At 41.8% G+C, this 12827-nt stretch overlaps 1 protein-coding gene across 1 annotated transcript in view; it reads left to right on the top strand.

Annotated features, from left to right (window-relative positions):
* The window catches only part of LOC124622240 (myrosinase 1-like), a 108394-nt gene extending 99390 nt beyond the window's left edge, over window positions 1–9004 (top strand). The window contains exon 11 of the mRNA XM_047147894.1: window positions 8739–9004. Coding sequence (XP_047003850.1) covers window positions 8739–8865 — 127 coding nt within the window. The 3' untranslated portion in view covers window positions 8866–9004. The remainder of the gene's footprint in view (window positions 1–8738) is intronic.
* Window positions 9005–12827: the final 3823 nt, after the last annotated feature.

Raw genomic sequence — 12827 nt, 5'->3', positions numbered from 1 at the left:
GCAGTATTTTATTTTACAGAAACTGGTAATCTTTGTCATAGAATGCTGATAATGGAGACTCGGGTGCGAGAACTGAAACTTCCAGTTAATGTAGAGAAATATGTGTAATGAAGATAAATTGAGAAAAAAAGTCAATGATGAGTATCAATAAATACTGAAGATCTCAGAAGTGTCACTGAAGACAAACCCCTTGCAAGAGGTGAAATATTTTATGTACTTTGGATTATTGATAGGGGAAAACGGAAAGGAAGTTTCGTGATGGAAAATTGAATCTGTGTGAAGTAAAGGTAGTAGAATATTATGAGTAAAAAATATTTTGAGAAGATGAAAAGTATTTTGCATCAAAAATTTTAATAGAATTAATAAAAATAGTTGCGAATTGTTTGATCTAGAAAGCAATATTTTAGAGCTCTGAACATTGGAGAGACAAATAGAAATAAAAAAATACTTGGACAGATTTTAAGTATGGATTTTGAGAAAAATGGAAAATGTGAAGTTTGTGTGAAGTCTTAGAGAATACAACGTTTGACATATCAAGTAACCTAGTAGGCTCTATAATGACACTAGTGTTTTCCTAAAAATAGGGAAAGGTACGAAACGGTAGGAAACGCTTTTTTCAAAGACAAGGCTGAAGAGGTTATCCTCTTTCCACTATCCAATACACGCTGAAGCGACAAAGAAACTGGTATAGGTATGCGTATTCAAATACAGAGATATGTAAACACGCAGAAGACGGCGATGAGGTGGGGATTTTTCCGTACGACGATTTCACGAGTGTACCGTGAATATCAGGAATAGAAGTGCAACCCTTCAGCAAATTGCCGCATATTTCTATGCTGGGCAATCTACAAGTGTCCGCGTGCGAACCATTCAACGAAATATCATCGATATGGGCTTTCGGAGCCGAAGGCCCACTCGTGTACCCTAGATGACAGCACGACACAAAGCTTTACGCCTCACCTGAACCATTCAACACTGACATTGTACTGTTGATGACTGAAAACATGTTGGACAGTCGGACGAGTCTCATTTAAAATTATATCGAACTGATGGACGTGTGCGGGTATGGAGACAACCCCATAAATCCGTGGACCCTGCATATCAGCAGGGGACTGTTCAATCCGCTGGAGCCCCTGTAATGGTGTGGGGCGCACGCAGTTGGAGTGATGTGGGACCCCTGATATGTCTAGATACGATTTATGGTGTCAGTTCCCTCCAGCATAACTTCAAACAATAGTCGAATCCATGCCATGTCGTCTTGCGCACTTTTGTGTGCTCGCGGGGGCGCTACGCGATATTAGTCAGGTGTACCAGTTTCTTTGGCTCTTCAGTGTATAACACAGAACAAATCCAAATATCAGACATCTGGACTTCATTTTGTCTTTGGTAAAGATGATTCAGAACTATAAGAAGTTCTGTAAAGACAAGTGTTATACAATGGTAACATTAAGCTACTATGGAACTTTTTTTAAATGAAAATGTATATATAGAATGCAACTCAGCAATGTATTTTCTAGTGTTTTTATTTTGAACACCTCATGGTCCACTGTTTGTAAACACCGCTGGTTTTCCTACCAACAGTCTACGTGCCGGCTGACACATAGCAGAGATTACCACTGTCGGTCTCTGTTTAACCCTCGTTGGCTATTGTAGCCTAGAATTGTTGATTACCCACTTCCTACATTTTAATAACAAAAGCTGTTAGAGGCATACATTTTAAACTTGTGTCGTACAGAGTGCAACTGTATGTAGCAGCTCCCTAGACAACCGAAAACCGGTCGGTTGACCCGTCACACACCATTCCAGGAGATTTGGTGATAAAAGAAAACTTTAGTCACCGCCCTGGGTGTGGCATAAAAATTCCAACAATATTTTCACAACACGAGTGGCTTTGAAATTTAAATTTAGGTGTTTGGTGGTCAGTCTCTCCAACCAGATTGTAGCGCTCTCTCTCTTGGCCATGAATGGTCACAAAAAAGTCGTCGGCGATTTTTGGTTTATGGCAATGCAGTACGTCGCCATAATTTGCCGTCGTCTCCAAATACAGACGAACGGCACTGGGTTTGTCTTGAAAACAATAAAGTGAAAGCTTGGTTGCTACCGGGAAATAGGAACTCTTTTAAATTTAAGTCTGGGGCAATATTTTTTTTAAAAAAAATTAATGCCTGAAGTTTGTAAAGTGTATTCGTTTCTGTGTGTACTGAGTAAAGTCGCAGATTTACTCTGCTCATGCAATTTACCTGGTTCGTTATCGATCAACTTGTGATTTCAGTTGGTTAGATCGCAAGATAATTTTCCCAAAATGAGCAGTGACTTGCGCGTACTGATTCTACGCGTGACAACTGCAGAGGCACGACTTTCGCGTACAAGGTGTATTTGGAGGAGAAGCATCAAGAGTACAGTTACTCCTGTTGGCCAACAAATAATACTGTATCTTTACAAAATCCGTCCAGACTCCTCTTAGTGGACATTTGTACTGGGTTTGCGCATTCTTCTCCTGTACGAATCTGGTAGGGACTCTTTCGATGCGATATCTGAATGCCTGTGAAGGAGTGCCAGGCCATTCTTTCTCAAGAACCGGAATCAGAGAATGTGATGTTGGAGGTGATGCTGGACGTTGGGGTTCGAACTCATCCAAAAATTGTTCCGTTGGATTCAAGTTGACGCTCTGAGCAGGCCAGTCCATTTCGGGAATGTTTCCGATAAAACATTGCCTCACAGATGCTGCTTTATGACAGGCTACATTATCATGCTGATGTCATCATTGTCTCGGAACTGATCTTATATATACACCTATATGACTGCCTGCATTTGACGCTTTGGGTTCAGCCAACAGGTTCAAGAAAACTTGAATCTTCCACGTTAGCTTAGATTTCCCCTGTTTCATTTCGATAACTAAATAATTTGTTTGACGGAGAAAGGTAGCTACTGGAAATTTGTGAGAATATCTTGCCACAGAAAATAACGTCTTTAATTTAAGGACAGTTATTCCAACTCGTGTATCGTACCTTACTTTACACAATATACAGAGTTGTATAATTTATTCATGTCCTTTGACATTCAGCGTTTTCTTAAGTTCGAAAAGGGGACCACGTCCTAACCACTAGATGCAGCCCCGTACGGCAACAGCATCTCTTCCATAGGTCGGCGTTGGCTTAATACGTGATAGCTTGTAACGTTTTCAAGGCATTCACCCAACCTAAACCCTTCTATTGGATTGTCGCAGATATAGCGTGATGCATCACTCGAAATAACTCGTGTCCAGTCATCCACTGTCCAGTGGCGTCGCTTTTCATATGGCCTCAAATATCACTTGGCATTGACTACAGAAATGTACCGCTTATGAGGAAATGTTCGATCATTGTACGTCACGCCTTTCAACTCCCTAGGCACACTCACTGTACTAGATGCACATCTGGGAGCACTTTAGAAGCTTCGAGTGATTTATTCGGATAATAAATTCGATTTTTTAAATCACGTAGGACAAGAAGAACTACTTAGCTAAGATTGCTACAAATCACCTTCCGCAACGCTCAGTCGTCCCTGTCCGTCAGCACACGAGGTTTACCTGGCGTTGGTTTACTGTAGTTCTACCTTTGCGTTTACACGTCACAGGCACGTCACCTACAGACGACATGGGAAGCTTTAGGAGAGCTGCTATGTCCCTGACGGATCTGCTAGTCAGGTGACACCCAAAGATTAATCTGCGTTCGAAGTCACTGCCAGAGCCATTCTGCTAAGTCCTAGCTATTGGTCCCGAATCATATAGGAACATAAACTGTTAATCATAGATATTTAGCAAGCGGGCAACGTTTTACCAAGTGTCATCGAAATCGTGGAGGGAAAAAACGTCACTTTCAGCGAGAAAATTGTGTATCACTTCACTGACGTGTGGACAGGTGTTAAGTAGTTTTACTGAGGTTGGCTGGTTAGTGGATATGGGGGAGGTGATCAGACAGTGAGGTCATCGGTCCCTTCGGATGAGTGAAGAATGGGGAAAGAAATCGGCCATGTCCTTTCAAAGAAACCATCCAGGCATTTTCCTCAAGCGATTTAGGGATATGACGGAAAACCTATATCAAGATGACCGGACGCGGATTTGAACCCTCGTCCTTTCGAATGCGATCCCAGTATGCTAACTACTGCGCCACCTCGCTAGATAATTTACTAAGGTAAGGATGGAAATGTAGCCCCGAAATCAGGCGAATCTTTGAAATACAATCTTCAAAAACAGCAAAAGGCATACGCAAAATACAGAAAGCGTTTTTTTAATAGAAATAGGGGTCAACGAATTATTTTATAAGCAGTTACTGAACACAAACTGAACTTTTAGTAAGATGATCCAGTATACAATCTGTGGGAACGCACAAACAAGCTAACATTTCAAATGGTTCAAATAGCTCTGAGCACTATGGGACTTAACTTCTAAGGTCATCAGTCCCCTAGAACTTAGAACTACTTAAAGCTAACTAACCTAAGGACATCACACACATCCATGCCCGAGGCAGGATTCGAACCTGCGACCGTAGCGGTAGCGCGGCTAACATTTCAGACGAACTGTATTGAAGCCACACGCAGGCGAAGCTATTGCATAGGAATCTCATGGACCTTAGGGACTTAACTGCCAGCAATCACATTGTGAGAGAAAGACATGTATGACTTCTGAGATGGAAACTAAGTCAGAATATGTTTCATTCATGCAAATGTTTGTGTTTTGCGTCATAGTGAAGAAAACTGTAACAGATTTTATTGTTTACTATCAATATCGGAATAATGTAATTGCTTATTGTGGTATTTACTGTAACGATGGAAACAATGTGTTACTGCACATTGTCGATAAACAGTGATTATAAATGAAAATGTAATGGCAAACTAATGACGATGCATTACTCACATAAAGCGGGAAAGAACTGAGGTTATTTTATACACTACGTTGTCTGCAAACAAAAGGTGACTCACTTTACAAAACAGGTAACCTGAGAAGTTACCAATACATGAAAGCTCGTTGGAAAACCACTATCCTGAGGATTACGAAACACATTAGAAATATTACAAATAGAAAAAGGCCACACGAATTGTGAAAGGCACTTCCATAGCATCCCGAAAGCAGCCACTGTCTTGCTAGTCTGGCCCTACTAATAGGAGAACCGTGAACATCTGTTACGAGATACCAGTGAGAGAGAACACCACACAGGAGGCAAACGAAGTTGTTGCTTGCAGATATGGTTGGTGGAAGGTTTAAAACGGTGAGCGGTGAAACAAAATGAGAGTATAGGTAATCTAAATACTAACCAGGAAGAAAACCAGTACATATAAACACAAAACACGACAATGTGTAGCTACCACATTCATCAATGTTATAGAAACAAAATCAGACAAGTTAACAACATTAGTTGTAAGAAGAAATGCTTCAAAACAGACGAAATACAGAAACAACCTAACTTTAGCGGTAAGCTGAAGTATGTCGTAAGTAGTTAAAATATTTATACTTTACAAATAGCAATAGGACAGGATATGACATACATGGTGAGGACTATCCTATTGACTTAGTCCTGATGTGCCTTCTAACCACCCATATAATCACAAGACCGTTGCCTTTACGTCCTTTTTTGGCACCTTAATTAAGACGTTATCGGTTTACAAGCCACGCCATTTCGTTATCATACGTTACAATCACCGACTGCCGGTGTTGGCATGATGTTCTACTTATACATGGTGTTACAAAAAGGTATGGCCAAACTTTCAGGAAACATTCCTCACACACAACGAAAGAAAATATGTTACGTGGACATGTGTCCGGAAACGCTTACATTCCATGTTATAGCTCATTTTATTACTTCTCTTCTAATCACATTAATCATGGACTGGAAACACACAGCAACAGAACGTACCAGCGTGACTTCAAACACTATGTTACAGGAAATATTCAAAATGTCCTCCGTTAGCGAGGATACATGCATCCACCCTCCGTCGCATGGAATCCCTGATGCGCTGATGCAGCCCTGGAGAATGGCGTATTATATCACAGCCGTCCACAATACGAGCACGAAGAGTCTCTACGTTTGGTACCAGAGTTGTGTAGACAAGAGCTTTCAAATGCCCCCATAAATGAAAGTCAAGAGGTTTGAGGTCAGGAGAGCGTGGAGGCCATGGAATTGGTCCGCCTCTACCAATCCATTGGTCGCCAAATCTGTTGTTGAGAAGCGTACGAACACTTCGACTGAAATGTGCAGGAGCTCCATCGTGCATGAACCACATGTTGTGTCGTACTTGTAAAGGCACGTGTTCTAGCAGCACAGGTAGAGTATCCGTATGAAATCATAACGTGCTCCATTAAGCGTAGGTGGAAGAACATGGAGCCCAATCAAGACATCACCAACAATGCCTGCCCAAACGTTCACAGAAAATCTGTGTTGATGACGTGATTGCACAATGGCGTGCGGATTCTCGTCAGCCCACACATGTTGAATGTGAAAATTTACAATTTGATCACGTTGGAATGAAGCCTCATCCGTAAAGAGAACATTTGCACTGAAATGAGGATTGACACACTGTTGCATGAACCATTCGCAGAAGTGTACCCATGGAGGCCAATCAGCTGCTGATAGTGCCTGCACACGCTGTACATGGTACGGAAACAACTGGTTCTCCCGTAGCACTCTCCATACAGTGACGTGGTCAACGTTACCTTTCACAGCAGCAACTTCTCTGACGCTGACATTAGGGTTATCGTCAACTGCACGAAGAATTGCCTCGTCCATTGCAGGTGTCCTCGTCGTTCTAGGTCTTCCCCAGTCGCGAGTCATAGGCTGGAATGTTCCGTGCTCCCTAAGACGCCGATCAATTGCTTCGAACGTCTTCCTGTCGGGACACCTTCGTTCTGGAAATCTGTCTCGATACAAACTTACCGCGCCACGGCTATTGCCCCGTGCTAATCCATACATCAAATGGGCGTCTGCCAACTCCGCATTTGTAAACATTGCACTGACTGCAAAACCACGTTCGTGATGAACACTAACCTGTTGATGCTACGTTCTGATGTGCTTGATGCTAGTACTGTAGAGCAATGAGTCGCATGTCAACACAAGCACCGAAGTCAACATTACCTTCCATCAATTGGGCCAACTGGTGGTGAATCGAGGAAGTACAGTACATACTGACGAAACTAAAATGAGCTCTAACATGAAAATTAAGCGTTTCCGAACACATGTCCACATAACATCTTTTCTTTATTTGTGTGTGAGGAATGTTTCCTGAAAGTTTGGCCGTACCTTTTTGTAACACCCTGTGTAGAAGCAGCGTCTGGAACCTTCTAGAGAGGGACGGAGTGGCGCATGCGCGAAAAAACAAGTTGGGCAGCTCCCAGCGGCTCCGCCCCGCCGCGGGACCGAGTGACGTCACGTGGCACGAGGGGCCGACGCCACGTTTGAAACTATCGCTTCCACGTTCGTACATGCGTCCAGTCTACATCTTTGCTTTCGCTCAGTGTCCAAAGCCAACTCCCAAGCCCTGCTAAGTGTGTACCCCTGGTCTCCTTTGAAATTGTTGCTGGTTATCCTAATTGCGACCGCTCCTATGATAACAGAGTCACAGGACGTTGGTGCCCGGGACAAAACTCTCGTCTTGTCAATTTGCATTTTATGCTCGTCTTCCAGGCAATGTTCAGCACGACTGACTTCTCAAGTTCCCTTTCTTTAATTCGTCGTGAATGTTCTTCACAACGTTCGCCAGCAGTGTGAATAGTTGGCCCATGTAATGCTACCACAGGGGACACCATACACGCCTGAAATTCGAAGACATATGTTGTCTTTAACTGGACGTCTAATATCTCTTGTCCTGAAGACTGGCCGGAACACTGGTGTCAGTCCATGTCTCCTCAGTACGCGTCTCGTCTTGCTAGTAGTTGCTTTGCAGTGTGGAAGGCATGCACCTGACTTGGCCTATATGCATTATCTCTCTATAGGTGGCACGGTTTATTACACAGTACCTGTCCACTTCTATTGTGACTAGTGTGCACGGAACTAATTGCACAGTATTTTGACATGTGAGTCAGGGATCATAAAAACTTATGCGTAGTGACTTATTCTCTGCTGTTCCACAATACATAAGTAGTATTCATTTGTCTTTCCTTTTGTGCCATAACATGATTAGCAGCCTCAATATTAACAATAGCACCTTACTGATATGTCACAGATACAGAATTAATAGAAACGAATACCAATATACTAAAAAATATTAGCAGTAGGGTAAAACGTTGTTAAAGAAGTACTCTTGCTGCTCATATAGACGACTAGAAAGGTACGCCTACAGTGTCATCCGAATTGGATTTTATAATCATTGATTATATCTTAGGTATATCTCTTCCTTTTCTGTTTCTTACAATGCCTCTTTAACCTTCTAAAACGTTACCTGAGACACATTTCCACCTTCTCTTTATTATCAAAAGAACGATTTTAATCGATTTTTTCATAATGATTTGTACCTTTAATTGTAACTTATTTGTTGCATAAAATTATCTACATTTTTTTCAGAGGTTAGATGTAAATTATTCGACTGTTCGAAGTAGAACAAATTAACCACTTACACAGATTATAATTCAGAGTATTTGAGAAGTAGTACGTTATTCAGTGTATGCTGAAGGCCTTTTGTAATAAGTTGAAACATGAAAGTGTCAATACAATGTGGAGTGCTTAATTCTTATGGAAATCAATCACGATGTTCTTATTTTTATTTTCCAGCATTAAATTCGGCCTGTATCAGGTCGACTTCAACGACACTGAGCGACCCAGGACAGCGAAGGACTCGGTGCAGACTATATCTCAGATCTACTCTAACAAGGAGTTGCCCATAGAGTACTTCCCATGATAACATGTACATGGCTTTTATATGCTTCAAAAGACAATGTAATGCAACAGCAAAGATTAAAAGGCATAAACTTTGTACATGATTGTGGGTCTACGGCACACAACTCATATTCTATATAAATAAAATAAAAATAAATAAACTATCGTTTCATTTGTCTAATCAAGTGTCTACTTATGACATGGTCCTGGCGGTGCTTCGGCAAGGAGTGAGTTACATGTGCAGCTTAGTATGGTTTACTGGAAGGTATATAATGATTTCTGTTCCAAATGACCCATGATCAGAATAAAAATAATGTAAGACTTTTCCGTTAGTGCTAGATGGAGGAGTGATGATGTTCTACTATAGTTTCCCCTATGTTCCTCTAACAGGAGGAGGAGGACAAGGAGATTAGAGTTTAATGTCCCGTCGACAGCGAGCTCATAAGCGATTATCTGCAAGTGAGCTCGGTGTATACTCTGAAAATGCATAGGCAATCTAGTTTTGCACACCCAATATTTTTAAAGCTTTCGATTAGCTTAGTCTACCAACGAGAACCAATGAAGAAGGTAGAAATGAGGAAGTCGTTTAGGGCACGTATTTATGGGAATGTGAACTGGAACGCGTCTCATTGGGGAAGCTCACAGCAATAAATTAGATTCACAGCTGCACTAGCTGCTCCTGATGCAAGAAAAGGGCTAGTTGCTGTAATTTATCAGCCGCGATACAGTTTCTGTAGCACACGTCAAAATTAGCTGCCAGTTAGTAACATATTCCGTTAAATAATCTGTCATTATTCACTCATGCAGCCCATAGTTAAAGTTCGACGAAAGTTATTAATTACCCCAAGTCATTTCAAATATCTCGCTGAAAACAAGGTGGAGTTGCGTAAGAAGCTACGAGCAACGTATTCATTCACTGGTTGCTGTTTCATTGAAACTAAATCATTATTCACGGAGTCCATAAGATGTTTGCAAAATAAGAGTTACTGAATTTTTCTGTTACGTGAAGAACAGACTCTTAGTTTTTCGTGTGGAAATATTTCGAATTAGAACATCAAATTCTTTCAAATTAATGGGAAATCCAGGTTTTCCCAATCAATTGGTAGTCAGTCATGATAATGCAGATAATCGACATGTTTAGCAACGTTTGTAACCTGGAACATAAAAGTGGTATGCAATTAGCAAATGTTACCTTTTCATGTGGAAGTTAAAATGAGTTTATTTCAAAACTTCGTTGTCTTAAGATAACTCGTTTCTCGTTGCAGCCCTCTCAAGTAGCGATGGCGTAGTTACAACCACAGCGTATTAAAATTTCTTTCTAAAAATTGTTTGGCATTATTTTGCTTGCTTCCTCTGGCATGTGTTATTTAGTTTCCAGAATATCATTAGCCCTACTCCATCACTTAGTCTGCTGTGTAGTCCCCAGTTATGTCATTATGTTAATCGCAAATCTCATTCCGTCTTTCTTCCGTTCATTCTCATTTTACATTGTGCTCTCAGTAAACCGTGCTTTTCTTTCAGCAGGTTCAGTGCTTCTTCCTCACTTTCACAGTGGATAGCGAAGTTTTCAGTAAATTTATAGTTATTAACCTTTTACATGAATTTTAGTTTCATCTCCGAATCTTCCATTCATTTCTTTCGTTGCTTCACCTGTGTACGCAATGAACAGTATAAGAGGAAAGCTGTACCTCTGCTCTGCTCTCTTTAATACGAACAATTACCTAATGGTCTTCCATTCCTATTGTGTCCCATTAGTTCTTGCTCACATTGTCTTTCTCCGTGGCGTATCCCATTTTTTTCTGTGGATTTATAAAGTCTGCCATCTGTTTACAATGGCGAATGATTTCCCTATGTTGACGTATCCTAACAAAGATTTTTTGGTTTTTTAAAGTATTACTTCAATTGTCAAAGGTAATGTTGGAATTGCCTGTGTAGTGTCTTGACCTTCCTTAAAGGCATCGTCGTGCATCAGACCCTCAATTTTCTTATCCCTTCTGTTCCACATTATCTTGGTTAGAAACACTAGAAACTCTAAGTTAGGCAGCTTACTGTACGATAATGTTCGTACTTATCTGTCCCCGCTATCTTCGGGATTGCGTGGATGGTATTCTTCCATAATGACTACAACAATCGTTTGGTTAGCACTCACTCCTACGATTTTACAAATTCCGTTTTGCTATGTTTGATATCAAATCTTCCTTAGTTGTGTCAGCCTCTAATACCGGTTTACCTATGTCCCACTAATTCTTCTTCTGTCACTGTGACAGAGAGATCCTCTCCATGGGAGAAGTTCATAATATACGCTTCTTACACAGCCATGATCCCTCAATTTAACGTGCGTTGGACTGCCATTGGAGCCCTGGTGTGTGGTTAGCGCTTTTGAGTAGTAATTAAAAAGTCGTGGGTACCGGGTTTGGACCCAGCCACTGATTACCTGCTATGTAAAACTCATCAGTAACGGTGGCCGAAGACTTCCATCATAACAAGGTTAGTCAACCTCGTTCTGCCAAAGCCCTTGTCGAAGAGGGCGGATGAGCATAGAATTTCAGGACACTCTCTTGCGCTTGATGTGGGAAACTGTATTTGAAAGGCGGAAGAATCAGCAATGATCAACGAAATGAGCACGAATAAGGCAATGGAATCCCACCACATTAAAGACACAGAGCGTGTGGCCTGAAACTGAAAAAGTTCCATAATGATCTGTCCATAGGCAAAACACTCTGGCTTGACACTTTTTTCGGATTCCCGGGATGGGCCTTCCAAGGGAGAGGTGACCACGAGAAAAAGATGGAATAACCAACGAACGGATAACGTTCTACGAGTCGGAGCATGGAATGTCAGAAGTTTGAACGTGGTAGGGAAGCTATACAATATGAAAAGGGCAATACTAAGGCTGAATCTAAGGACGATAAGGGTCAGTGATATGAAATTGAGAGAAGATACGGACTTCTGGCTGGAAAATGTTGTACTGGGAGTGGGACTCGATATGAAAAGGAAAGAAGAGCAGAGAATGAGTTAAAGTAAAGTTAAGAGCTCATTGATAGTGTTGTTCTCATCAGATTTAACAGAAAAATCTATACTTCACGTATTAATGCCGATAAGCAGAATATGAAGAGATAGAGGAAGTACTTGAGGATACAGGACAGATGAATCAGTAAGGAAAAGGAGATGAAAATCTACACTACTGGCTACACCACGAAGATGACGTGCTACAGACGCGAAATTTAACCGACAGGAAGAAGATGCTGTGATATGCATATGATTAGCTTTTCAGAGCATTCACACAATGTAGACGCCGGTGGCGACACCTACAACGTGCTGACATGAGGATAGTATCCAACCGATTTCTCATACACAAACAGCAGTTGACAGGCGTTGCCTGGTGAAACGTTGTTGTGATGCCTCGTGTAAGGAGGAGAAATGCGTACCATCACGTTTCCGACTTTGATAAAGGTCGGATTCCAGCCTATCGCAATGGCGGTTTATCATATCGCGACATTGCTGCTCGCGTTCGCCGAGATTCAATGACTGTTAGCAGAATATGGAATTGGTGGGTTAAGGAGGGTAATACGGAACGCCGTGCTGGACCCCAATGGCCTCGTATTACTAGCAGTCAAGATGACAGGCATCTTATCCGCATGGCTGTAACGGATCGTGCAGTCACGTCTCGATCCATGAGTCAACAAAATGGTTCAAATGGCTCTGAGCACTATGGGACTTAACATCTGTGGTCATCAGTCCCCTAGAACTTAGAACTACTTAAACCTAACTAACCTAAAGACATCACACACATCCATGCACGAGGCAGGATTCGAACCTGCGACCGTAGCAGTCGCGCGGTTCCGGACTGAGCGCCTAGAACCGCTAGACCACCGCGGCCGGCCCTGAGTCAACAGATGGGGACGTTTGCAAGTCAACAACCATCTGCACGAACAGTTCGACGACGTTTGCAGCAGCATGGACTATCAGACCATGGCTGCGGCT

Source organism: Schistocerca americana, chromosome 7 (genome assembly GCF_021461395.2).
Source record: "Schistocerca americana isolate TAMUIC-IGC-003095 chromosome 7, iqSchAmer2.1, whole genome shotgun sequence".
NCBI lineage: Eukaryota > Metazoa > Arthropoda > Insecta > Orthoptera > Acrididae > Schistocerca > Schistocerca americana.
Note: the sequence above shows the minus strand (reverse complement) of the source record. Positions and strands in the feature narration are given on the sequence as shown.